Raw genomic sequence first — 26,718 nt, 5'->3', positions numbered from 1 at the left:
TATTTAATTGTTCTTGAAGTGCACCATTAGTAGGCCAGGGTGGCATCACACAACATGATGATATAAATTGGCATATCAGAGTTAAAAGGAACTTTCACTCATCTTTATATTTTCATATCATATTATTTAAACTGCAATCTATTTTATATAAATACCAAAGATATCAAGACAAATATATTAAATAAGATTCCATGTTTTCATTAAGCAAATCAAAATATAAAATAGCCTCTAAAGAAGTTGAGAGTTATGTGCAAATCTGCTATAATGAACAATATTAAATAAGAACCTGAAATGTTAGATCCATGAACTAAGGTAAATTGGAAGTAGTCAAACAGGAGACGGCAAGAGTGAACATAGGGATTTTAGGATCAGTGAAATAAACTGGACAGGAGTGGGAGAATTTAATTCAGATGACCATCATATCTACTACTGTGGGCAAGAATCCCTAAGAAAAAATGGAGTAGCCCTTACAGTCAACAAGAGAGTCTGAAATGCAGTACTTGGGTGCAATCTAAAAAATGACAGAATGATCTTGGTTCATTTCCAGGGCAAACCATTCAATATCATGGTAATCCAAGTCTATGCCCCAACTACTAATGCCAAAGAAGTGGAAGTTAAACAGTTCTATGAAGACCTACAAGATCTTCTAGAACTAACTTCAAAAAAAAAATGTCCTTTTCATCACAGGGGACTGGAATGCAAAAGTAGGATACCTGGTCAAGAGATACCTGGAGTAACAGGCAAGCTTGGTCTTGGAGTACAAAATGAAGCCTGGAAAGGCAAACAGGGTTGTGTGAAGAGAATGCACTGATTGTAGCAAACACCCTCTTCCAACAACACAAGAGATGACTCTACACATGGACATCACCAGATGGTCAATACAAGAAATCAGACTGATTATTTTCTTTGCAGCCAAAGAGGGAGAAGCCCTATATAGTCAGCAATAACAAGACTGGTGAGAGGGTAACAGGCAGGAAGGCCAGGGGTCTCCAAATGGAGGAAATAGCCTGCAAGTGTCAGACATTTTTATCTCCCTTAAGCGGCAGGAAGAAACAAACTAGTGATTTTTTTTCCTTCTCTATACAAATTTAAAAGGAGGTTTCTCTTAAAATTCTGTGTTGCCATAATGACACCTGGTTTCATTTGAAGTTAACCATTGCCTTTTTCTTATGGAAATGTTTATCTTAAGCTATACTAATGTACTCTGCATTTACCCCAAACTTTACTCCACCTTTTGAGCTCAGAACCTACTTGATAAACCAGTATGTTATACTCCGATATTGTTCCTCTACTCTATGTAAATAAAACTATTTGTATGGTGCTCTGCCCTTCTTCAAGATCCAAGTTAATTCTTTTATGGCCCAAGATAAACCATTTGGTGCCAAGATTATCCCAAAATACATCTTATGGGTGAGGGGCCTGGTACCATTCCAAGTTTTGAGACATTCCTTTCTTTCACTGACAGACTGCTGGTGACTACACAACATCCAGCTGAAGACTAGCAGGGGGGTACTCTTTCTGCCCCCTTCTGATGCCTATGTCAGAAGCTTTCTCTATCTCCTTTATACTTTAATAAAACTTTATTACACAGAAGCTCTGAGCGATCAAGCCTCGTCTCTGGCCCTGGATTGAATTCTTCTCCTCCGGGGGCCAAGAATCCCGGCGTAGTGATTCAACAACAACCTTTCACAGGGAGCTGACGGTGGCTCAGATCATGAACTCCTTATTGCCAAATTCAGACTTACATTGAAGAAAGTAGAGAAAACAACCAGGTCATTCAGGTATGACCTAAATCAAATATCTTACGATTATACAGTGTAAGTGACAGATTCAAGGGACTAGATCTGACAGACAGAGTTCCTCAAGAACTATGGACAGAGATTCGTGACATTGTACAGGAGGAGTTGATCAAAACCATCACCAAGAAGAAGAAATGCAAAAAGGCAAAAAGGTTGTCTGAGGAGGCCTTACAAATAGCTGAGAAGAGAAAAGAAGCAAAAGGTAAAGGAGAAAAGGAAAGATATACCCATCTGAATGCAGAATTCCAAAGAAAGCATGGAGAGATAAGCCTTCCTAACTGAAAAAATCAAAAAAAAAGGGGGCGGGGGGAACAACAGAATGGAAAAGACTAGAGAGCTCCTCAAGAAAATTAGAGCTATCAAGGGAACATTTCATACAAGTTGCTAGTACTAAGCCATTTCAGTTGTGCCCAATGGACTATAGCCTGCCAGGCTCCTCTGTCTATGGGATTCTCCCATAGAATCTTGGACTGGCAAGAATACTGGACTAGGTTGCCATTCCTTCTCCAGAAGATCCTTCTGAGCTAGGTCTTCAGCACAGCAAGCAGATTCTTTACTCTCTGAGCTACTAGGAAAGCCCTGTTTCATGCAAAGATGGGCACAAAAAAGAATAGAAATGGTATGGACCTAACAGAAGCAGAGGATACTAAGAGGTAGGAAGAATACACACAAGAACTATACAGAAAAAGATCTTAATGACCCAGATATCCACAATGGTGTGATCACACACCTAGGGCCAGACATCCTGGACTGTGGTGTTAACTGGGCCTTTGGAAGCATCACTACAAACAAAGCTAGTTGAGGTGATGGAATTCTAGCTGAAATATTTCAGATCCTAAAAGATGGTGCTGTGAAGGTGCTTCACTCAATATGCCAGCAAAATTGGAAAACTCAGCAGTGGCCACAGGAAGGAAAAGGTCAGTTTTCATTTCAATCCCTAAGAAAGACAATGCCAAAGAATGCTCAAACTACTGCACAATTGAACTCATCTCACATGCAAGCAAAGTATTGCTCAAAATCCTCCAAGCTAGGCTTCAATAGTACATGAACCAAGAATTTTCATATGTACAAGCTGGATTTAGAAAAGACAGAGGAACCAGAAATCAAATTGATAGTGAAGGACAGGGGAGGACAGTGAAGACTGGCATGCTACAGTCCATGGGGTCACAGAAAATAGGACATGACTTAGAGACTGAGCAACAACAAAAAATGTTGATACTTTTATGAAGGCATGGTGGTTTCTAAACCACCACCACCATAAACTTCTTGGGAGGATAGGCTTCCCTCATAGCTCAGTTGGTAAATTATCTGCCTGCAATGCAGGAGACCTGGGTTAAATTCCTGGGTCAGGAAGATCCCCTGTAGAAGGAAATGGCAACCCACTCTAATATTCTTGCTTGAAGAATCCCATGGACAGAGGAGCCTAGCAGGCTACAATCAATGGGATCACAAGAGTCAGACACAATTTAGTGACTGAACAACTACCATCTTTAACTTTTCACATGTCTGATCACCATTCAAAGCCTCTAAAGCAGTAATTTCTTTTTCCCGTAGTCATGTATGGATGTGAGAGTTGGACTGTAAAGAAAGCTGAGCACTGAAGAATCGATGCTTTTGAACTGTGGTGTTGGAGAAGACTCTTGAAGAGTCCTTTGGACTGCAAGGAGATCCAACCAGTCCATCCTAAATGAAATCAGTCCTGAATATTCTTGGAAGGATTGATGCTGAAGCTGAAGCTCCAATACTTTGATCACCTGATGCAACGAACCAACTCATTGGAAAGGACCCTGATACTGGGAAAGACTGAAGGTGGAAGGAGAAGAGGACAGAGGGTGACATGGTTGGATGGCATCACTGACGTGATGGATGTGAGTTTGAGTAGGTTCCGGGAGTTGGTGAGGGAAGCCTGGCATGCTGCAATCCATGGAGTCACAAAGAGTCGGAAAAGACTGAGCGGCTGAACTGAACTGAAAGTAGTAATTTCTTTCTCTCATCTGTGACTTATGTGACTGCACCGCAGTCCTTGGGATTCTACAGGCAAGAACACTGGAGTGGGTTGCCATTTCCTTCTCCAATGCAGGAAAGTGAAAAACTAAAGTGAAGTTGCTTCAGTCATGTCCGACTCTTGGTGACCCCATGGACTCCAGCCTACCAGGCTCCTCCATCCATGGAATTTTCCAGGCAAGAGTACTGGAGTGGGTTGTCATTGCCTTCTCCGAATGTATAGTTGTCTTCACAAAAACTAACCTGTTGACTATTTTAGTAACCCATTGTTTGGTTTACAGAGGGAAGAAAAATGGCTTTTCTCCAGTATTTAGGGAAATTGTTTCCATAATTTTACAGAAAGTAGTTTATTTTTTTTTTAATTTTTTTTTTTTTTTAATTTTAAAATCTTTAATTCTTACATGCGTTCCCAAACATGACCCCCCCTCCCACCTCCCTCCCCACAACATCTCTCTGGGTCATCCCCATGTACCAGCCCAGAAAGTAGTTTAAACCATAAGAATTAACTTTTAGAGTACAATATCATATTGAAAGTTTGTTGTTGAATCACGACGCCGGGATTCTTGGCCCCCGGAGGAGAAGAATTCAATCCGGGGCCAGAGACGAGGCTTGATCGCTCAGAGCTTTTGTGTAATAAAGTTTTATTAAAGTATAAAGGAGATAGAAAAAGCTTCTGACATAGGCATCAGAAGCGGGTAGAAAGAGTACCCACTTGTTAGTGTTAGCAATGAAGTTATATACTCTCCAGTAAATCCAAAGAATGTCTGAAGGTTGTAAAGACCTCACCAGACCTACTCCCATAATTTACATTTTAAGATAACAGAATTAGCCAGGTTTAATCCAGAGACTGTCCTCAGGCAGAATACATTGTTGTTATATAATCCTAAGGAATGTAGAGAAGGAAAAAAGATTGTCCTTTCTTCCTCCTTGAGAATTCCAGACCCCTCTCTCCTTGGGGACCCCTAGACTTCTTATCAACCTGCCTAGGAAATGACTCTCAATATGTTATAGAAAAATATAGAGAAATTAGCATGGCATATCAGGAAGAGTGAGGTGAAAGTGAAAGTTGTTCAGTCGTGTTTGATTCCTTGCAGCCCCATAGACTATACAGTCCATGGAATTCTCTAAGGAAGAATACTGGAGTGGGTAGCCTTTCCCTTCCCCAGGGGATCTTTCCCACCCAGGGGTTGAACCCAGGTATCCCGCATTGGAAGAAAGTGAAGTCACTCAGTCATGTCTGACTCTTTGTGACCCCATCTACTATAGCCCACAAGACTCCTTCATTTATGGAATTTTCTAGGCAAGAGTACTGGAGTGGGTTGCCGTTTCCTTCTGCAGGGGATCTTCCCAACCCAGGGACTGAATCAAGGTCTCCCGCATTACAGGCAGACACTTTACCATCTGAGCCACCAGGGAATCCCCGGTGGGATTCCCACATTGAAGGCAGATTCTTTACCAGCTAAGCCACAAGGGTCACCCAAGAATAATGGAGTGGGTAGCCTATCCCTTCTCTAGGCAATATTCCAGACCCAGGAATTGAACTGGGGTCTCCTGCGTTGCAGGTGGATTCTTTACCAACTGAGGTATCTGGATACTAAGCTGGCTTGAAAAGTAAAATTATACAACTGTCTAAGGAAGATTAATCCAATTTATAACAGCAAGTTTATGGCAAAAATATTCAATGTCACACAGAATGGACTACTGGAGAACAGTCTAGGAGGAAGTTAAGGTTTTCCATGGAGATCAGCTTTAGAAGGGTAGGAGTGATAATTAAAAAGAAAAAGGAGCAGTGCAATAGGTAGTTTAAAGATAATTTTGAAAGTCCCCCATAATCTCCTCCTTCAGTTCAGTGTAGTTCAGTTCAGTCGCTCAGTCGTGTCCGACTCTTTGCGACCCCATGAATCGCAGCACGCCATGCCTCCTTGTACATCACCATCTCCCGGAGTTTACTCAAACTCATGTCCATTGAGTCGGTGATGTTATCCAGCCATCTCATCCTCGGTCGTCCCCTTCTCCTCCTGCCCCCAATCCCTCCCAGCATCACAGTCTTTTCCAATGAGTCAACTCTTCACATGAGGTGGCCAAAGTACTGGAGTTTCAGCTTTAGCATCATTCCTTCCAAAGAACACTCAGGGCTGATCTCCTTTAGAAGGGACTCATTGGATCTCCTTTAAAATGGACTCTTTGGATCTCCTTGCGGTCCAAGGGACTCTCAAGAGTCTTCTCCAACACCACAGTTCAAAAGCATCAATTCTTCGGTGCTCAGCTTTCTTCACAGTCCAACATCCATACATGACCCCTGGAAAAACCATAGCCTTGACTAGATGGACGTTTGTTGGCAAAGTAATATCTCTGCTTTTCAATGTGCTATCTAGGTTGGTCATAACTTTTCTTCCAAAGAGTAATCGTCTTTTAATTTCATGGCTGCAGTCACCATCTGCAGTGATTTTGGAGCACCAAAAAATAAAGTCTGACACTGTTTCCACTGTTTCTCCTTCTATTTCCCATGAAGTGATGGGACCAGATGCCATGATCTTATTTTTCTGAATATTGAGCTTTAAGCCAACTTTTTCACTCTCTTCTTTAACTTTCAGCAAGAGGCTTTTTAGTTCCTCTTTGCTTTCTGCCATAAGGGTGGTATCATCTGCATATCTGAGGTTATTGATATTTCTACAGGCAATCTTGATTCCACCTTGTGCTTCTTCCAGCCCAGCGTTTCTGGATGGGATGTACTCTTCCTCAATCCCCCAATTTAATTTAATTTAACTTGCTCTTCCAATGAAGAAACTTCAAGATAAGCTTGTTAGGTACTTTTCTATCAGATTTTTAACCCCTAAGTCTCCCGTTCCCACCTAACCCCAGTATAAAAATTCAGAACTTGCCAACTAATGTGAAAAAGGCATCAGTGGGAGCATGGGAGACACTGAAAGGAGAGGATCAAAGATGATAAATGACATATTTTTGAACTGACTCTTTTATTAGATTGCAGACACTATTTAAAGAAATTTTTTAAATGAAAAAAATTAGCTTGTTTATGAATTAAGATGATTTGTGAATTAAGCCATGTTAATTTTGAGGCAATGGTACCATCTCAAGATGGAAACTATAAATAGATAAATTAGTGGTGTGCAGCTAAGTATGGCAATATGTAGCTTTGAAAGTCATCAGCAAAGATGTTATATTTGAAAATATATTATGGAATTACATTTTAGAGCCAGGCAAAATGCCTGGAGCCCATCTTAGTACATCCATGTTAAGTAGTAAATGTCAATGAGAAACTACAACAACCCAAGAAAACAGGGCCACTAAATCCTCAGACCACTGAGTATTAAAAATATGGGTCATCCATTTTCTTCCCCAAGAGACCTTCCTGACCCAGCAATCAAGCCTACATCTCCTGCTTGGCAGACAAATTCTTTACCACTGAGTCTCCTGAGAAGCCCCCAGCCCCCAACTCTAGTGGGTGACCGTTAAACCAAGCATAATCCCTGAATGAGAACTTTAAAAAAAAAAAAAAAAGGAAGAAGTATATAAAGTACATCTTATGACTAGAAATAGACTGTTTGGCTATGCATATTTTCTTAATATATATCAATTAATGAGTTTTTTCTAATCCCTACCTTAGCATTATGTGTTTCAAGTTCCTTCCCCCATGCCCTGCATCCTTTCCATGTCTCTAGCTCCTACTAGACAGCCTCTTACTTCATACTCTTCCCACCTGCTGGACCCAGTTCCTCAGTTCTGATAATAATGTTCTTCCACTGTGTCCCCAAGATAGGAAAATGCCCTGCCATTGTCAATCTCTGAGCTGTCTGCTTCTTCCCTAAATGACATCTTAGATCTTCTGTAACCTATATAACCAACTCCATGTATTATATTTATTTCGTTCAAAATGATCTAAAGTAGTTCTTTTTCTGACTTACACCCAAAATGATACCCTGATTTTTCCTGAAAGTGAAAGTGAAAGTGAAGTCGCTCAGTCGTGTCCTACTCTTTGTGACCCCATGAACTGTAGCCTACCAGGCTCCTCCGTTCTTGGGATTCTCCAGGTAAGAATAATGGAGTGGGTTGCCATTTCCTTCTCCAGGGGAACTTCCCAACCCAGGGATCGAACCCAGGTCTCCCGCATTGCAGGCAGACACTTTAACCTCTGGGCCACCATGGAAGGAAAAAGCAAAACACTGGAAAAATTCATTAAGCAACTGCTTTTAAAATTGCAAAAGCAAATAAAACATTCCTCCTAGCCTATTTTTCTTCACTTTTATACTGAGGATACATGATAAACCTTTTACATGTAGACTAAAGGCCAAGAATCTATCCCTAATGAAAGGAGGGAAATTGCCTTGAGAGATACACACTTGTATGTTGGGACTGAGGAGAAAAGCAAAGCTTGGGCTAACTTTAGAGCACCCCTGCCGCCAGCACACACACCAGACCTGGCATCTTACCATAGAGAGAACCGTAGGATTGGGGGGTAGGGGGGTGGGGGGGGTAGGGACAGGAAAGGAAGCCTCACAAAAATATACCATGTGCTTTAACCTCAAAGTTCCACAATTTCTCTATTTATTTGGCCACTGTTGGAGCAATGGCCCAGCCAGCCTTCCTGCCTGCTCTGCTCCAACATCCCTGACTGTCACCCACTTACAGACAGCCTACAGTCAGCTGTCACACATCCTTAAACACAGAAGAAACTCATTCAAGCTTGGAATTTTGATTATGACACAGAGCTCGATATCTTTAACTACTAACCTGAAATGATCATTTCTAAGTATGAATTACTATGTTAAAAAGAATGCCTAAGCCACATTAGAAAAGGAAAATGTTTCTTGATGAAAACCACCACTGTTGCTGCTGCTGCTGCTGCTGCTGCTAAGTCATTTCAGTCACGTTCGACTCTGTGCGACTCCATAGACTGCAGCCTACCAGGCTCCTCCATCCACGGGATTTTCCAGGCAAGAGTACTGGAGTGGGTTGCCATTGCCTTCTGCATGAAAACTGCCAGTATCACACCCCAAATCCTTAGCTCTAATTTTTTAAAAAATTATTGTGAGTGCTATATTTGCTTCCTGACTTAATAACCTCTGTGGAGATATATAAAGATTATGCAAACAAGAAGAAGCATGACTTACTGACAGCAACGGAGTCACCTACCACCCCATTTGGAAGAGACTCAAACTACAGGCAGGAGGAGATGTGGGAAAGCTCTATAGTGGAGGGTCAGTCCTGATGGGACCTTGAAAGCACAGGGAAGCTGGAGGCGGGCTGAGGGGATTCTCCCCCAAATACCAAAAATTTAAAAATTAATATTGATAATAGAAGAACAATGAAACATTAGTGTAAACAACACAAAAAGGTGATTATCAAAGCCTTAGTATAACCTATCATTAAAAGTATTTAGTTCATGTTTTATTCAAATGTTAACATATGACACTAGATTCTAAGGAATACCTTTGAGGAAAAAAACATTAGAGATATTAGCTAATTGATTATTTGAATTCATAAAAAAAATCCTGTTGTTCTTATAGCATTACCACTAGGAGAAAGTTATTATATCTGTAAATGTTTTCATTCTTAAATGTCAGATACTTTAGAACTCACAGGTAACAACCACTTTATAAAAACATTCAATATCTCAGCTAAAACTTTATGCAATTTTCATGAAAAGAAACTAAACTCTTCATGGGTTTTATGTAATTTTTTTTCTTCCTCATTTTTGATTTCTTTTTCTGACCAGACATTTTTAATACCATTTTTCTCTAATCGCTGCAGAAGATTTGAACTATCAGCCTGATTGCACAGCAAAGGCACTAAGACATAATGAGATTTTTAAATGGGGCATTAATTCTTTCCATTCTGCTTTTTTAAAAGACTGATGAAAGTTTGAAGTTTTAGTATCAGAAAATAAATAAGGGATGAGTTGATAGTTATTTCTCTGGACAAAGGAAAAGGAGCAGAAATCGCTGTGATTAAGTTTGAAAATGTGGCAGAGTGATCCACTGAGCTGTCTCCACCACTAATACATGTGTGTCCCTCAATTACTACTAATATTCAAGAACCTCCATTTTCCATCTGTAGTCCAAGTAGTTTGGAATTCATAATATCTAAATTCATTTTGCAATAAAATAATGATACAATATGAGTCCATGAATCTGAATATCTGAGAGTTAAGCATGGATCAATGGAAACAAAAACCATACCTTTGTATTAGCTTTTGCCTTTGCTTTACATTTGCTTTGTTCTCTGGCTTCACGAAGACCTTTTTGAGTAGGACCTTCTGGTGCATTTTCCTTTCTACAAGTAGGAACAACTGTAAGATAATACATTTTACTCTTAATGTTTATACTGTCTGTAAGAAACATTATAACCAAAAAAGAAAGCCAAATTCATTACACATGTATTTTTTGAAGTACTAAAATAATAATATTAAAACCATAACAAAATGTTGTAAGTGAAGTTTCAAATTCATTTCCCAAAAATGCAGGGTAGTAATGCTGCAAGGTTAGTGAATTGGCTTGGCGAGCCAGCTGAAGAGCATGTAGGCCAATTTCCAACTCAATTATATCTAAATTCCTGCTTTCATGAGATTTCATGTATTTATAAACAAAGCTGAAGGGGGTCAAAGGAGAGAATTGTAAGCAATAACAAAAATTTCCTAAGTGGAACTGGATAATAAAGAAGAGATTTTAAAATGAAGATTGTATTAATAATATATCCTCTATGCTTCACAATGTTGAAAAAAAAAAAAAAAAACAGAAAACACAGGGTAACATTCCAAAATAGTTATAACACTAAAGTCTAAACTCCCCTGGACATAAGGGGCAGTCCTAAGGAATCATTTGAGGGGAAAAGAAAAGTGATAGGCAAACTCTGTTTCTTTTTCACATCTTTTCATATACATATACATGTTTAGGTATATATAATTCCCTCCTATATTTCTAAACAGCCAGCTGATTTCAATAATTAATATGGTTATAATCATTAACTCTTAAATAACTAAATGTTCTAATTTATAATATCAATCTATGACAGAGAAAAGACAATGAACGCAAAAATATCTCAAAGGATTTTTTGTCAAGGTTCTCAAATAATTATGACGTTATAAAGGTGAGGAAGCACATGCTAGCTAGCATTTAGTTTCTTTCCTGATCCAATTTTTCCAACTCAGTACCAGTTTCAAAGAAGAAAACCATCAAAATAACCCCCACAATAACATAAAAGCCAAATGTTGCATAAGTTAGTACTACATAAAAGTACTTTAAAAACTTCAAACACTAGGGTATTCAGACTGTCTGTCTTCCCTCAATGGTGCTACAAATTAGGACCCCACAGAATCTGAGTCAAAATGTGGAGGAAAAGCAACAATTACAGCTCATTGATATTAGAGAAAAACTTTCACTTCAAATTCTCTTTTATAGCATTTTCCTCTTCCATGACCAAGAGTGAAAGCCTGGTAGTGATGATGATTTAAAATAATAATAGCTAGCATTTATGCTTCATTGATGTTTTCCTATCTAATAGCTACTTGTCTAAGCATATGTGTTATTTCATGACATCCTGGCAATAACACTGTGTAGTTCACTCTCTTTTGTTCCCTTTTACATATAAGGAGAATTTGCATAGCAATATCTATAGGGAAGAAAGGAGAAAGCAATAAAGAGAGGGATCCAGGATTCCAGTGGATAATTATATGAGCAGACCTCATGTAGAATGTAAAACATTACTAAACACCAATTTTCAAGAAATAAAATAAAAAGCAAGAGACAAACAGCAAAATGATAAGGATAAATGAAAGTAAAACAACAAAAAGTGCTTAGTTTATAAGTATATGTAGTTCCACAAGCAAAATGAAATTATAAGAATTTACACTTCAATAATATTTTAGAAAAAAATTCAACATTTGCAACCAAAACATGAGATTATACATTGCATAATGCATGTGTAATGGAAAGAAAAATAATCCTTCTTAATCATTTCTCAAGGTACCAATAATAGCATGATTTCCACTATCAGATAACTATCACTTTTATTTACACAAAGATTTATTGAACAAATGAAAGGCTCAAACATTGGGTCTTTGTCACATTCATGGTTAAGTGAAAATAACATTTCAAAGAGCTGACTCATTTGAAAAGACCCTGATGCTGGGAAAAATTGAGGGCAGGAGGAGATGGGGATGACAGAGGATGAGATGGTTGGATGGCATCACCGACTCAATGGACATGGGTTTGGGTGGACTCCAGAAGTTGGTGATAGACAGGGAGGCCTGGCGTGCTGCAGTTCATGGGGTCGCAAAGAGTCAGACACAACTGAGTGACTGAACTGAACTTTTCAAAATTCCACAAAATGCTTCTTAATGTTTAGTAATATCCTAAGAAAGGCCATTTCCCCATAAGAGCATCCTTATATTTATCATCTGATATTTGTTAATGAAAAGGCCTATAGTACTGACTGCTGCTATGCCAGTTTTTACTTGAGCACAAACATAGTTTAAGGAAGATACAATTTCTTAAGAGAAACAAAGTAAACATCAAATATACACATTTTTAACTTACAGAAATTATAGTTATTGTACTCCCAATGCTAAATTTCACCCATTCAACCACTTCACAGATGTGCACATTCAACCCAGTGTTAACTAACTGGACATTCAGGCCCCTGGTTAAATGTCAGATATGCATGAACACATTCATTTAACAAATATGTAAGTATCTATATTATATTAGTCCCTAACACCAATATAGATTAAACACAGCTGAAAAGAAAATTATTTAACTGAAAAAATATCATGAAGAAAGTATCCATAATTTTTCCAAGGGAGAAAAACAGAAAATATCCAAGAGATTAGGAAGCTCAAATGAGATCAAAGTATACATCTAATTAGAATTAAGAAAAAGGTAATAGAGATAAAGGGAAAGAGCTATATGTTAAACGATAACATGTATCTAACTAAACTAGACCATTTCTTACATATAGTCATAAGAAACTGACATCTTGTAGTGCAATTCTGAGCAACAAAAAATACCCAACCCGAAAAGCAATTACTTAAGCTAAAACCTTTGCTCTACTAAATATGACATCTGTTAGTGATGCTCTGAAGTCAATTTCACAGTTTTTCACTTCATAAATGATTTCCAATTTCTAAATATTTTTCTTGAATTCATAGATTCCTATCATAAACTATAAGATATCATAAAATATATGCTTCTTTGCAGTCTCATGTGAAATCAAAGAAATATCAGCTAACACAAACAGAATAAACAAAACAGCATATGAAATACTTTTTGAGTTTTTGTAAGTTTCACAAAAAGTTTTATCTCATAATACATCATACTGAAAGGTTTTCTGTGTAGGTATTATAAATATTAGATACACAATACTTCCCATTACAACAAAGAAAACTGTAATGTAACTATCACTTCAAATATCTAGTTGATAATAATCATTATATCATAGTTTCTCTTAGGAACATTTCTACTATTCGACATACCATACCAGAGCAAACATAGAATTATAAACATTTTTCAGATGAGAAACTTAACTACTAAAGTATTAATAACATTCTCTTTAGGTGTAAGCAATTATGGATAATTTTTCCAATGTTATAATTTAAAGTTCTCCCATAATAAACATATCATGTTGTTAAAAAATATGGTAAATTTAAAATTCTTTGATAACTACTCCAAATAAATCCAAGTTTTCGCTTATTCCTTAAATTTAGATTAAATAACCAAGTAAATGGTAATAAAGTTACTGCTTCCCAAATTATATTTAATCTAAAGAATTTCTACTGCCATACAAGTTTCTGCTCAAAATAAATGAAAAATATATGAATAATAGATAAAATATTTTAAAACTTAAACTAAAATGAGAAAATGAAGAGGGGAAAAGTTAAATATATGAAAATAATTGTGAAAGACAGCAAGATTTATGAAGAATCAGCAGTTAATCAATAAACCAACTTCTCAAAGAAGTTGACTAAGTAGGGTTCCAGTTGATCAGCCAATCTGAGTGATAACACTCTGAGATCACATAGCCAAATGCAGAAATCACTCAAAAAGCTTAGGAAAAGGAACTGCAAATCCTTTATAAAAATAGAAAGCATGTTTATAAGGAGCACAGAATTATTCAGTACATAATTTAAGGAATTACTTTTATTCAGGTAATTGAGACCTACTCAACTTAAATAAAACATGTTTTCTTCCTTTGAGTTTGAATTTATTTTGATCAAAAGTCACTTCAAAATACAGATTAAAATGTAATTACAAAATTGGTCTTCAAAGTAACTTATAAGCGTCAGTCTAGAAAATCATGAATTCAATTCTGAAATAAATATCAGGAGACAATTTCATAAAGGAGTTATCTATAAACCATTAGTTTAGTTTAATAGAGTTGTCAAGGATAAATAAATAAAATCACGAACTAGTAAGTAGAATGTAACATTTAGAGGTTAACTGATGTAAGCATCAATTTAATGTACAATTCCTCAAACTTTAAGCCTTCTTGTGTTTATTATTTTTCACAATCATTAGTTATTTTGAGAGTTAAGAGTTCCTGAGATTTTGGTATTTTAATGATCATACTTATATTTGATTGTGTTCTTTCTGAAATATTTTCTGCTCTATGCTCTACTAGGAAACAAGCCTTTTCCAAATGCAAATATGTGAGCCCAGGTGAAAAAACCCAGCTATGTGGAAGCCACCAGCTACATCCTCCCAGATAGTGAAAAGGAGCTGGAGGATGTGAAAGCCATCTCTTACTAGTAAACAAGGAAATAAGAACTGAACAATAAAGAAAGCAGAATTGGCCCCAGATAGTTAGATGCATATGAAAGAAATGATTTCAGAAAGCCCAGACACGCATTTTCTGAAAATTTTGTTGCTGTTGTTCAGTTGCTCATTCATATCAAACTCTTTGCAACTCCATGGACTGCAGCACACCAGGCTCTCTAGTCCTGGAGGTTGCTCAATCTTGAGTCCATTGAACCAGTGATGCCATCCAACCATCTCATTCTCTGTTGTCCCATTCTACACCTGCCTGCATTCTTTCCCAGCATCAGGGTTTTTTCTAATGAGTCTGCTCTTCACAGCAGGTGGCCAAAGTATTGGAGCTCCAGCTTCAGTATCAGTCCTTCCATTGAATATTCAGGATTGATTTCCTTTAGGATTGACTGGTTTGGTCTCCAAGGGACTCTCAAGGGTCTTCTCCGACACCACAATCGGAAAGCATCAACTCTTCAGTGCTGAGCCTTCTTTATGGTCCAATTCTCACATCCTCACATGCTTACTAAAAACCAAAGCTTTGACTATCTGGAACTTTGTCTGGCAAATTAATGTCTCTGCTTATTGATACACTGTCTAGGCTTGTCACAGGTTTCCTTCCAAGGAGCAAGCATCTTTTAATTTCATGGCTGCAGTCACCATCTGCAGTGATTTCAGGGTCCAAGAAAATAAAGTCTGTCACTCTTTCAATGCTTCCCCATCTATTTGCCATGAAGTGATGGGGACGGATGCCATGATCTTCATTTTTTGAATGTTGAGTTTTAAGCCAGCTTTTTCACTGTCCTCTTTCACTTCTTTCACTTTAATCAAGATGCTCTTTCATTCTTTGCTTTCTGTCATAAGGGTAGTTGCCATGGGCGGAGTTCCTCACGCGTAGTGCCATCTGCAAATCTGAGGTTATTAATGTTCCTACTGACAATCTTAATTCAAGCTTGTTTTTCATCCAGCCCAGGATTTTTTATGATGTACTCTGCATATAAGTTAAACAAGCAGAGTGACAACACATACCCTTGACATACTCCTTTCCCAATTTGGAAACAGTCTGTTGTTCCATGTCCAGTTCTAACTGTTGCTTCTTGACCTGCATACAGATTTCTCAGAAGACAGATCAGGTGGTCTGGTATTCCCCACCTCTTGAAGAATTTTCCACAGTTTGCTGAAATCCACACAGTCAAAAGCTTTAGCGTAGTCACTGAAGCAGAAATAGCTCTTTTCCTGAAATTCTCTTGCTTTTTTAATGATCAAATTGATGTTGAAAATTTCATCTCTAGTTCCTGTGCCTTTTCTAAATCCAGTTTTCACATCTGGAAGTTTTCAGTTCACGTACTGCTGAAGCCTGGCTTGGGGGATTTAGAGCATGATCTTGTTAGCAAGTAAAATGAGTGCAATTGTGTGGGGTAGTTAGAACATTCTTTGGCATTGCCTTTCTTTGGGATTGGAATGAAAACTGACCTTTTCCAGCCCTGTGGCCACTGCTGAGTTTTCCAAGTTAGCTGGCATATTGAGTCTGCATGCATTTTCAAAGCAACATATTTTAGGATTTGAAATAGCTCAGCTGGAATTCCGTCACCTCCACTATCTTTGTAGTGATGCTTCCTAAGGTCCATTTGATTTCACACTCCAGCATGTCTGGCTCTAGCTGAGTGATCACACCATCATGGTTATGCAGGTTATTAATATCTATTTTCTATAGTTCTTCTGTGTACTCTTGCCACCTCTTCTTAATATCTTTTGCTTCTGTTAGGTCAACACTGTTTTTGTCCTTTATTGTTCCCATCTTTGCATGCTTTGTTATATTTAATTGTCTTGAAGAGAGCTCTAGTCTTTGCCATTCCATTGTTTTCCTCTATTTCTTTGCATTGTTCACTTAGGCTTTCTTATCTCTCCTGCTGTTCTTTGGAATTCTGCATTCAGATGTGTGTATCGTTCCTTTTCTCCTTTGCCTTTCCCTTCTCTTCTTTTCTCAACTATTTGTAGGGCCTCCTCAGACAACCATTTTGCATCTTTGCATTTTTTTCCCCCCTGGGGATGGTTTTGATCACTGCCTCCTATACAATGTTACGAACCTCCGTCCACAGTTCTTCATGCACTCTATCAGATCTAATCCCTTGAATCTATTTGTCACTTTCACTGTATAATCAAAAGGGATTTGATTTAGGTCATACCTGAATGGCCTAGTTGATTTCCTTACTTTCTTCAATTTACATCTGAATTTGGCAATAAGGAGTTCATGATATGAGCCACAGTCAGCTCCCAGTCTTGTTTTTGCTGACTGTATAGGGCTTTTCTCATTGGTTGCAAAGAATGTAATCAGTATGATTTCAGTATGGCCATATGGTGATGTCCATGTGGACTAGTCCCTTGTCTTGTTGGAATGAGGTGTTTGCTAAGACCAGTGCATTCTCTTGGCAGTACTCTGTTCACCTGTTCCCTGCTTTATTTTGTACTCCAAGGCCAAACTTGCCTGTTATTCCAGGTATCTCTTGACTTCCTACTTTTGCATTCCAGTTCCCTATGATGGAAAGGACATCTTTTTTTGGGGGGAGGGGGGTGTTATTTCTAGAAGATCATGTAGGTCTTCATAGAACCATTCAATTTTAGATTTCAGCATTATTGGTTGGGGCATAGACTTGGGTTACTTTGATACTGAATGGTTTGCCTTGGAAATGAACCAAGACCATTCTGTTGTTTTTAAGATTGTATCCAAGTACTGCATTTCAGACTCTTTTTTGACTGAGGGCTACTCCATTTCTTCTAAGGGATTCTTGCCCATAGTAGTAGATATAACGGTCATCTGAATTAAATTTACCTATTCTGGTCCATTTTAGTTCACTGATTCCTAAAATGTCAATGTACATTTTTGCCATCTCCTGTTTGACCACTTCCAATATACCTTGATTCATGAACCTAACAATCCAGGTTCCTATGCAATATTTGTTCTTTACAGCATTGGACTTACTTTCACCACCAGACACATCCACAACTGGGTGTTGTTTCCCCTTTTAGCCTTTTCATTCCTTCTGGAGCTATTTCACCACTCTTCGTATTGGGCACTAATGACCTGGGGAGTTCATCTTTCACTGTTGTATCTTTTTGCCTTTTCATACTGTTTCCCATACATAGAAGATCGCTAAATCTCTTATGAGAGATTTGGATTTTCTTAATTAAGAGTAATCTTTTAATATTCAGATTACCTGTCACCTTGCTGCAAATTTGTATATAGCCTGGCTCCTTCCTACCTCCTGGGAGGTGGTTCTCTGGGTCACCTGAAATACTCTCTTCTAATAAAATCTAACCCTCAACATTTACATTGTGTGTATTTTTTCCTAGTCAACATCTTCTAAAAATTATCTACATATGAAAAAAGTAACTTTTGATGTAAACAGAAATACATATTCTTTGAAAAAATGCAGTAAGAAAAAAGGTAGAAATAATCACATCACACAAAATTATGTAAATATTTTTCAGTCTCTCTCATATTTAACAGACAGGATCCAATATCACATGTTTTTAGTCTTAACATTAATATTGTTTTATTCTTAACATTAACTTGTGGTTAAGGATTAAGACTCCTTTTGTTACTATAAATATGAGTGCAATAAACATCACTGTGCAGAATCTCTAGGCATTACTGAGCATAATTGATATTTCTTTTTTTTTTACTATAAATTAAGATAGGAATGATTGAATCAAGGCTAAGAAAAAGTTTTGAATATGAGTGTGCTACATATTTCTTTTAAGCTTAATTAATCAGAAAACACAATGAACAGTCATCTGGAAGTAACATAATTTTTGTTAAAAATGTACCCTTTTTCAGTCTTTCTGTATTTTAGATTTTTCCATCATTCTTTTGTAAATTAACAATATTGAGATATAATTTGTATAAAATAAAATAATACATTATAAGTGTAGAGTTGGGTAAATTTTGACAAAGATAAGTAGGCATATAACCACCAAAATCAAGATATAGAGCATTTGCACTTCCCCAAAAATTATTATTTTGTTTATATACCTTATCTTCTTATCACCTGGATGGTACCTCCAAAGGTCTTTTTATACCTTTCTTCTTATCCTTTATATACCTTATAATCATTATTTTACAATACTATAATTTTAGTTTTTATCAGTCATTCTTTTAAGAAAATTAAGAAGAAGAAATCTTAATCTTTGTATTAAGCAGAATTTATAGGATTTCCTAGGCAAGAATACTGGAGTGGGTTGCTAATTCCTTCTCCAGGGGATCTTCCCAACCCAAGGATTGAGCCCACATCTCCAGCATCTCCTACCCTGGAAGGCACATTCTTACCAGTGAGCCACCACAGGATGCTTAATGTTAATACTGTGTCACCAGGTGTTGAAAACAATATTCAACATCTTTGCTGGATGCAAACATGTCTGCATCCAGATATGGCCAGAAAGCCAATGTATCCCAGCACTGCTTGCTATCTAGAGTCCCTGGTCCCCTCTCTCCCTCTCTGTCTTTTGTTTTCCACTGTTTTTTATTTTGTACTGGAGTATAGTTTTGGCTCAGATGGTAAAGAATCTGCCTGCAATGCAAGAGACCTAGGTTTGATCCTTGAGTTGGGAAAATCCCTGGAGAAAGGAATGGCTATCCACTCCAGTTTCCTTGCCTGGAGAATTCCATGGACAGAGGAGCTTGGCAGGCTACAATCCATAGGGTCGCTAAGAGTAGCACATGACTGAGCAGCTAACACTTTCACTTTTTCACTTTTCACAGTTGGTTACAATGTTGTGTTAGTTTCAGGTGTACAGCAAAGTGAATCATGCATATACATATGTGCATATACACACACATATATCCACACACATAATACACACACATATATCCACACATATACACACACATATACACTCACATATATCCACTCATTTTTTTTTATTTTTTTTAATTTTAAAATCTTTAATTCTTACATGCGTTCCCAAACATGAACCCCCCTCCCTCTTCCCTCCCCATAACATCTCTCTGGGTCATCCCCATGCACCAGCCCCAAGCGTACTGTATCCTGCATCAGACATAGACTGGCGATTCAATTCTTACATGATAGTATACATGTTAGAATGTCATTCTCCCAAATCATCCCACCCGCTCCCTCTCCCTCTGAGTCCAAAAGTCCGTTTTACACATCTGTGTCTTTTTTCCTGTCTTGCATACAGGGTCGTCATTGCCATCTTCCTAAATTCCGTATATATGTGTTAGTATACTGTATTGGTGTTTTTCTTTCTGGCTTACTTCACTCTGTATAATCGGCTCCAGTTTCATCCATCTCATCAGAACTGATTCAAATGAATTCTTTTTAACCGCTGAGTAATACTCCATTGTGTATATGTACCACCACTTTCTTATCCATTCATCTGCTGATGGACATCTAGGTTGTTTCCATGTCCTGGCTATTATAAACAGTGCTGCGATGAACATTGGGGTACATGTGTCTCTTTCAATTCTGGTTTCCTCGGTGTGTATGCCCAGAAGTGGGATTGCTGGGTCATAAGGTAGTTCTATTTGCAATTTTTTAAGGAATCTCCACACTGTTCTCCATAGTGGCTGTACTGGTTTGCATTCCCATCAACAGTGTAAGAGGGTTCCCTTTTCTCCACACCCTCTCCAGCATTTATTGCTTGCAGATTTTTGGATCACAGACATTCTGACTGGTGTGAAGTGGTACCTCATTGTGGTTTTGATTTGCATTTCTCTAATAATGAGTGATGTTGAGCATCTTTTCATGTGTTTGTTAGCCATCTGTATGTCTTCTTTGGAGAAATGTCTATTTAGTTCTTTGGCCCAATTTTTGATTGGGTCGTTTATTTTTCTGGAATTGAGCTGCAGAAGTTGCTTGTATATTTTTGAGATTAGTTGTTTGTCAGTTGCTTCATTTGCTATTATTTTCTACAATTCAGAAGGCTGTCTTTTCACCTTGCTTATATTTTCCTTTGTTGTGCAGAAGCTTTTAATTTTAATTAGATCCCATTTGTTTATTTTTGCTTTTATTTCCAGAATTCTGGGAGGTGGATCATAGAGGATCCTGCTGTGATTTATGTCGGAGAGTGTTTTGCCTATGTTCTCCTCTAGGAGTTTTATAGTTTCTGATCTTACATTTAGATCTTTAATCCATTTTGAGTTTATTTTTGTGTGCGGTGTTAGAAAGTGATCTAGTTTCATTCTTTTACAAGTGGTTGACCAGTTTTCCCAGCACCACTTGTTAAAGAGATTGTCTTTACTCCATTGTATATTCTTGCTTCCTTTGTCAAAGATAAGGTGTCCATAGGTGTGTGGATTTATCTCTGGGCTTTCTATTTTGTTCCATTGAGCTATATGTCTGTCTTTGTGCCAGTACCATACTGTTTTGACGACTGTGGCTTTGTAGTAGAGCCTGAAGTCAGGCAAGTTGATTCCTCCAGTTCCATTCTTCTTTCTCAAGATTGCTTTGGCTATTCGAGGTTTTTTGTATTTCCATACAAATCTTGAAATTATTTGTTCTAGTTCTGTGAAAAATATCCCTGGTAGCTTGATAGGGATTGCATTGAATTTGTAAATTGCTTTGGGTAGTATACTAATTTTCACTATATTGATTCTTCCAATCCATGAACATGGTATATTTCTCCATCTATTAGTGTCCTCTTTGATTTCTTTCATCAGTGTTTTATAGTTTTCTATATATAGGTCTTTAGTTTCTTTAGGTAGATATATTCCTAAGTATTTTATTCTTTTCATTGCAATGGTGAATGGAATTGTTTCCTTAATTTCTTTTTCTACTTTCTCATTATTCATGTCTAGGAATGCAAGGGATTTCTGTGTATTGATTTTATATCCTGCAACTTTACTATATTCATTGATGAGTTCTAGTAATTTTCTGGTGGAGTCTTTAGGGTTTTCCATGTAGAGGATCATGTCATCTGCAAACAGTGAGAGTTTTACTTCTTCTTTTTCAATTTGGATTCCTTTTACTTCTTTTTCTGCTCTGATTGCTGTGGCCAAAACTTCCAGAACTATGTTGAATAGTAGTGGTGAAAGTGGGCACCCTTGTCTTGTTCCTGACTTTAGGGGAAATGCTTTCAATTTTTCACCATTGAGGATAATGTTTGCTGTGGGTTTGTCATAGATAGCTTTTATTATGTTCAGGTATGTTCCTTCTATTCCTGCTTTCTGGAGGGTTTTTATCATAAATGGATGTTGAATTTTGTCAAAGGCCTTCTCTGCATCTATTGAGATAATCATATGGCTTTTATTTTTCAATTTGTTAATGTGGTGAATTACATTGATTGATTTGTGGATATTGAAGAATCCTTGCATCCCTGGAATAAAGCCCACTTGGTCATGGTGTATGATCTTTTTAATGTGTTTTTGGATTCTGATTGCTAGAATTTTGTTGAGGATTTTTGCATCTATGTTCATCAGTGATATTGGCCTGTAGTTTTCTTTTTTTGTGACATCTTTGTCAGGTTTTGGTATTAGGGTGATGGTGGCCTCATAGAATGAGTTTGGAAGTTTACCTTCCTCTGCAATTTTCTGGAAGAGTTTGAGTAGGATAGGTGTTAGCGCTTCTCGAAATTTTTGGTAGAATTCAGCTGTGAAGCCGTCTGGACCTGGGCTTTTGTTTGCTGGAAGATTTCTGATTACAGTTTCAATTTCCATGCTTGTGATGGGTCTGTTAAGATTTTCTATTTCTTCCTGGTTCAGTTTTGGAAAATTGTACTTTTCTAAGAATTTGTCCATTTCTTCCACGTTGTCCATTTTATTGGCATACAACTGCTGATAGTAGTCTCTTATGATCCTTTTTATGTCTGTGTTGTCTGTTGTGATCTCTCCATTTTCATTTCTAATTTTATTGATTTGATTTTTCTCTCTTAGCTTCTTGATGAGTCTGGCTAATGGTTTGTCAATTTTATTTATCCTTTCAAAGAACCAGCTTTTGGCTTTGTTGATTTTTGCTATGGTCTCTTTTGTTTCTTTTGCATTTATTTCTGCCCTAATTTTTAAGATTTCTTTCCTTCTACTAACTCTGGGGTTCTCCAACTCTTCCTTTTCTAGTTGCTTTAGTTGTAGAGTTAGGTTATTTATTTGGCTTTTTTCTTGTTTCTTGAGGTATGCCTGTATTGCTATGAACTTTCCTCTTAGCACTGCTTTTATAGTGTCCCACAGGTTTGGGGTTGTTGTGTTTTCATTTTCATTCGTTTCTATGCATATTTTGATTTCTTTTTTGATTTCTTCTGTGATTTGTTGGTTATTCAGAAGTGTGTTGTTCAACCTCCATATGTTGGAATTTTTAATAGTTTTTCTCCTGTAATTGAGATCTAATCTTAATATATTACGGTCAGAAAAGATGCTTGGAATGATTTCGATTTTTTTGAATTTATCAAGTTTAGATTTATGGCCCAGGATGTGATCTATCCTGGAGAAGGTTCCATGAGCACTTGAAAAAAAGGTGAAATTCATTGTTTTGGGGTGAAATGTCCTATAGATATCAATTAGGTCTAACTGATCTAATGTATCATTTAAAGTTTGCATTTGTTGATTTTCTGTTTAGTTGATCTGTCCATAGGTGTGAGGGGATATTAAAGGCTCCCACTATTATTGTGTTATTGTTGATTTCCTCTTTCATACTTGTTAGCATTTGTCTTACATATTGCGGTGCTCCTATATTGGGTGCATATATATTTATAATTGTTATATCTTCTTCTTGGATTGATCCTTTGATCATTATGTAGTGGCCTTCTTCGTCTCTTTTCACAGCCTTTGTTTTAAAGTCTATTTTATTGGATATGAGTATTGCCACTCCTGCTTTCTTTTGGTCTCTATTTGCATGGTATATCTTTTTCCAGCCCTCCACTTTCAGTCTGTATGTGTCCCTTGTTTTGAGGTCAGTCTCTTGTAAGCAGCATATAGAGGGGTCTTGTTTTTGTATCCATTCGGCCAGTCTTTGCCTTTTGGTTGGGGCGTTCAACCCATTTACGTTTAAGGTAATTATTGATAAGTATGATCCCGTTACCATTTTCTTTATTGTTTTGGGTTCGGGTTTATACACCCTTTTTGTGTTTCCTGTCTAGAGAAGATCCTTTAGAATTTGTTGGAGAGCTGGTTTGGTGGTGCTGAATTCTCTCAGCTTTTGCTTGTCTGTAAAGCTTTTGATTTCTCCTTCGTATCTGAATGAGATCCTTGCTGGGTACAGTAATCTGGGCTGTAGGTTATTGTCTTTCATCACTTTAAGTATGTCTTGCCATTCCCTCCTGGCCTGAAGAGTTTCTATTGAAAGATCAGCTATTATCCTTATGGGAATCCCCTTGTGTGTTATTTGTTGTTTTTCCCTTGCTGCTTTTAATATTTGTTCTTTGTGTTTGATCTTTGTTAATTTGATTAATATGTGTCTTGGGGTGTTTTGCCTTGGGTTTATCCTATTTGGAACTCTCTATGTTTCATGGACTTGGGTATCCACTCATTTTTAGATTATTTTCCCATACAGGTCATTGCAGACTGTTGAGTACAGTTAGTTCCCTGTACTATACACAAGGTCTTTATTAGTTATCAATTTTATATATAGTAGTGCATATATGTCAGTCCCAATCTCTCAATTTATTCCCCCCCTTACCCTCTGGTAACCATAAGTTTGCTTTCTACATCAATAACTCTTATTTTTATTTTATAGATAAGTTCATTTATACCAACTTTTTAGATTCCACCCATAAGATTTATAATATAATACTTGTCTTTCTCTGTCTGACTGACTTAACCCAGCATGACAATTTCTAGAACAGCCAAAGCAATTTTAGGGGAAAACAAAAAAAAAAAAAGAGCTGAAGGAATCAAGCTCCAAGATTTCAGACTATACTACAAAGCTACAGTAATCAAAACAGTATGGTACTGGCACAAAAGAGAAATATAGACCACTGGTCTCCTCTTAATCCTGTAGAGTCTTCTCTCTACTTCTTCTTCTACTTCTCTCTCTCTTCTTCTCTCTCTAGTATCAGGTAGTCCTGCATACCTAACCCAGCCATTACCTAACTACTCTTAGTAAACTCCCTCATAAACCAGGCCACTATTCATTGCAGCACCCTCTTATCTGGTACCCTTTCCTACAGATTCTAGATGCTTCAACAACTTATGAACTATAGTCTTTGCCTTTTCAGTTCATACAGGACTGCCACGTTCTTCTCTACCTCCAGCTACATAGAGTTTGGTTTGGAAATTTTCCCAGCCATGGTGATAGTGAAGTTCAACTTATAAATTTTCCCTCTATCATTTGTGTTCTCTGACTTGTGATGCTTTCCAATGCCTAAAAATAATTGCCTCAAATATAGTTTTACAGTGATTTATGAGGAGAAGGCTAGTCTGGCACAAGATACTCCATCAGGGCCAGAAGCAGAAGCAGTAAAAAAAAAAATTTTCCCCTATTTTTCTCTAAAAGTAATTTATACAATTTTCTATTCTATATTTTTTCTTGATCTTTTCATCAACATTTTAGTTTATGAAAATTACCATACCATGTATTCACTCATGCTAAATAATTACTCAAATGAATAACTTGAGTTCTGACAAGACTGAGAAATCACCAAGCAATAAAGTTAGTTTTTACATATTTGAATTTTACCTCTAAATTCAGGAGCATGGTAACCATGCCCTATTTCCATATGCTTCAGTGTTTCTTGAAGTCCAGAAATCTAAAAAGTAAAATCCAAAGGTAAGAGGTTATATGCTAAATGACTCCAAAATGGATTAAAATGCTTAAATACTGATTAACAAATATAGGAAATATTATCTCTCTTGCATTAATTCCTAGGTATTTTAAATTTTAAAATTTTCCCTTCTCCAGGGAATCCTCCCAACCCAGGGATCGAACCCAGGTCTCCCACATTGTAGACAGATGCTTTACCAACTGAGCCACCAGGGAAGTCAAAAATTTAAATATTAATTGCAATAAAAGATAACATAATTTTAAATCTAAATTCAAGTTCACAGCAAGAATTAAGTATCTATTATATGTAAAATTTTGAAACATTATTTCACAGCATAGTTTCCTGAACCAAGAATACTTGCCACACACTTTTAATAATAATTATTCAGGTCTCTACTTTGAGTTTTCTCCTCTGCTGAAATTGCTTTACAATAGCCTAATTCATCTTCATATCCATGAAAGATGAGGTAAATATTTTGAAGTGAATATGAAGAGACTATCACTATCCTAAATACTCTTAGCTCATTTTCCACCCACAAACTCTCCTTGTTTTATTAAACTTATCTTATAGTTAAGAACATTTGTGAGTTTGGTGGCATACTATCTACCTATATTTTCTGAACAATAGATTTAAATTAAAAATTCAACCTTAAAGAGCTGTCTCATCCCTCATATGATTATACCAACAAAAATTATCATGTTTAATTATATACAGATACGCATATTTTTCTACTGTCACTGAGTAGCAGTTAATCCTTCCTTCTTTCTTTGTTTTCTTTTTTACTTTATGAACATCTCCTACGATCTAGCACAACAAGATGCCTCAAATGCTCACCCAGGCTCATCTTGTATTTGTTTCGCCCAGACTACTATCAGCTACTTCAAGAAGCACCACTTCTTCTTACAAGATAATAGTATTAGAAACTGCAGTGTCATTATTTCTAGAGCCTCTCAGCAGATAGACCTAGAAATGCATGTATGTATGTGTGTGTATATATATATATATATATATATACACCCACACATGTATTTTAGAATATTTCCTGAATTGAACCCCATGATCCAAAAAAGATAACATGTAATTTATTATACATATATATGTATATATATATGTATATATATATACTAAAAATAAATTATACTTTATCTTTTTTCAAAAATGGGGCTCTAATTCCAAATTTTGGAGATTTGGGGGAATTTTGTAAAGTTGAAAATAATTAAATTACAGGTGTTTCCATAAGATTTAAATAAATTTAAAAGTGACCACATTGTTTATTATCTATCAAAATAATTTAGAAACACATACTTATTAGATTTTGTCATCTCACAGTATAATTTCACTCTTTTACATTATGAACTAAATAGCATTAAAAATTCTACAATCTAACCCTTTTTCATGCAAAGTATTTGAGAAAACTCAGTAAGCTAAATGGCCATTAAGATAAGTTTTTT

General features: G+C 36.8%; 1 protein-coding gene across 2 annotated transcripts in view; it reads right to left on the bottom strand.

The window, feature by feature from the left end:
- The window catches only part of SPAG16 (sperm associated antigen 16), a 1,117,670-nt gene that overhangs the window by 1,022,550 nt on the left and 68,402 nt on the right, over positions 1-26,718 (bottom strand). For both annotated transcript variants that reach the window (XM_070292279.1, XM_069578269.2), the window contains exons 8-9: positions 25,183-25,252; positions 10,001-10,110 (exon numbers count right to left, since the gene is read on the bottom strand). In XM_070292279.1, the coding sequence (XP_070148380.1) occupies positions 10,001-10,110; positions 25,183-25,252 (180 nt within the window). The remainder of the gene's footprint in view (positions 1-10,000; positions 10,111-25,182; positions 25,253-26,718) is intronic.

This window comes from Ovis canadensis, chromosome 2, assembly GCF_042477335.2.
Source record: "Ovis canadensis isolate MfBH-ARS-UI-01 breed Bighorn chromosome 2, ARS-UI_OviCan_v2, whole genome shotgun sequence".
Lineage (NCBI taxonomy): Eukaryota > Metazoa > Chordata > Mammalia > Artiodactyla > Bovidae > Ovis > Ovis canadensis.
This window is presented reverse-complemented; position numbering and strand designations above follow the sequence as displayed.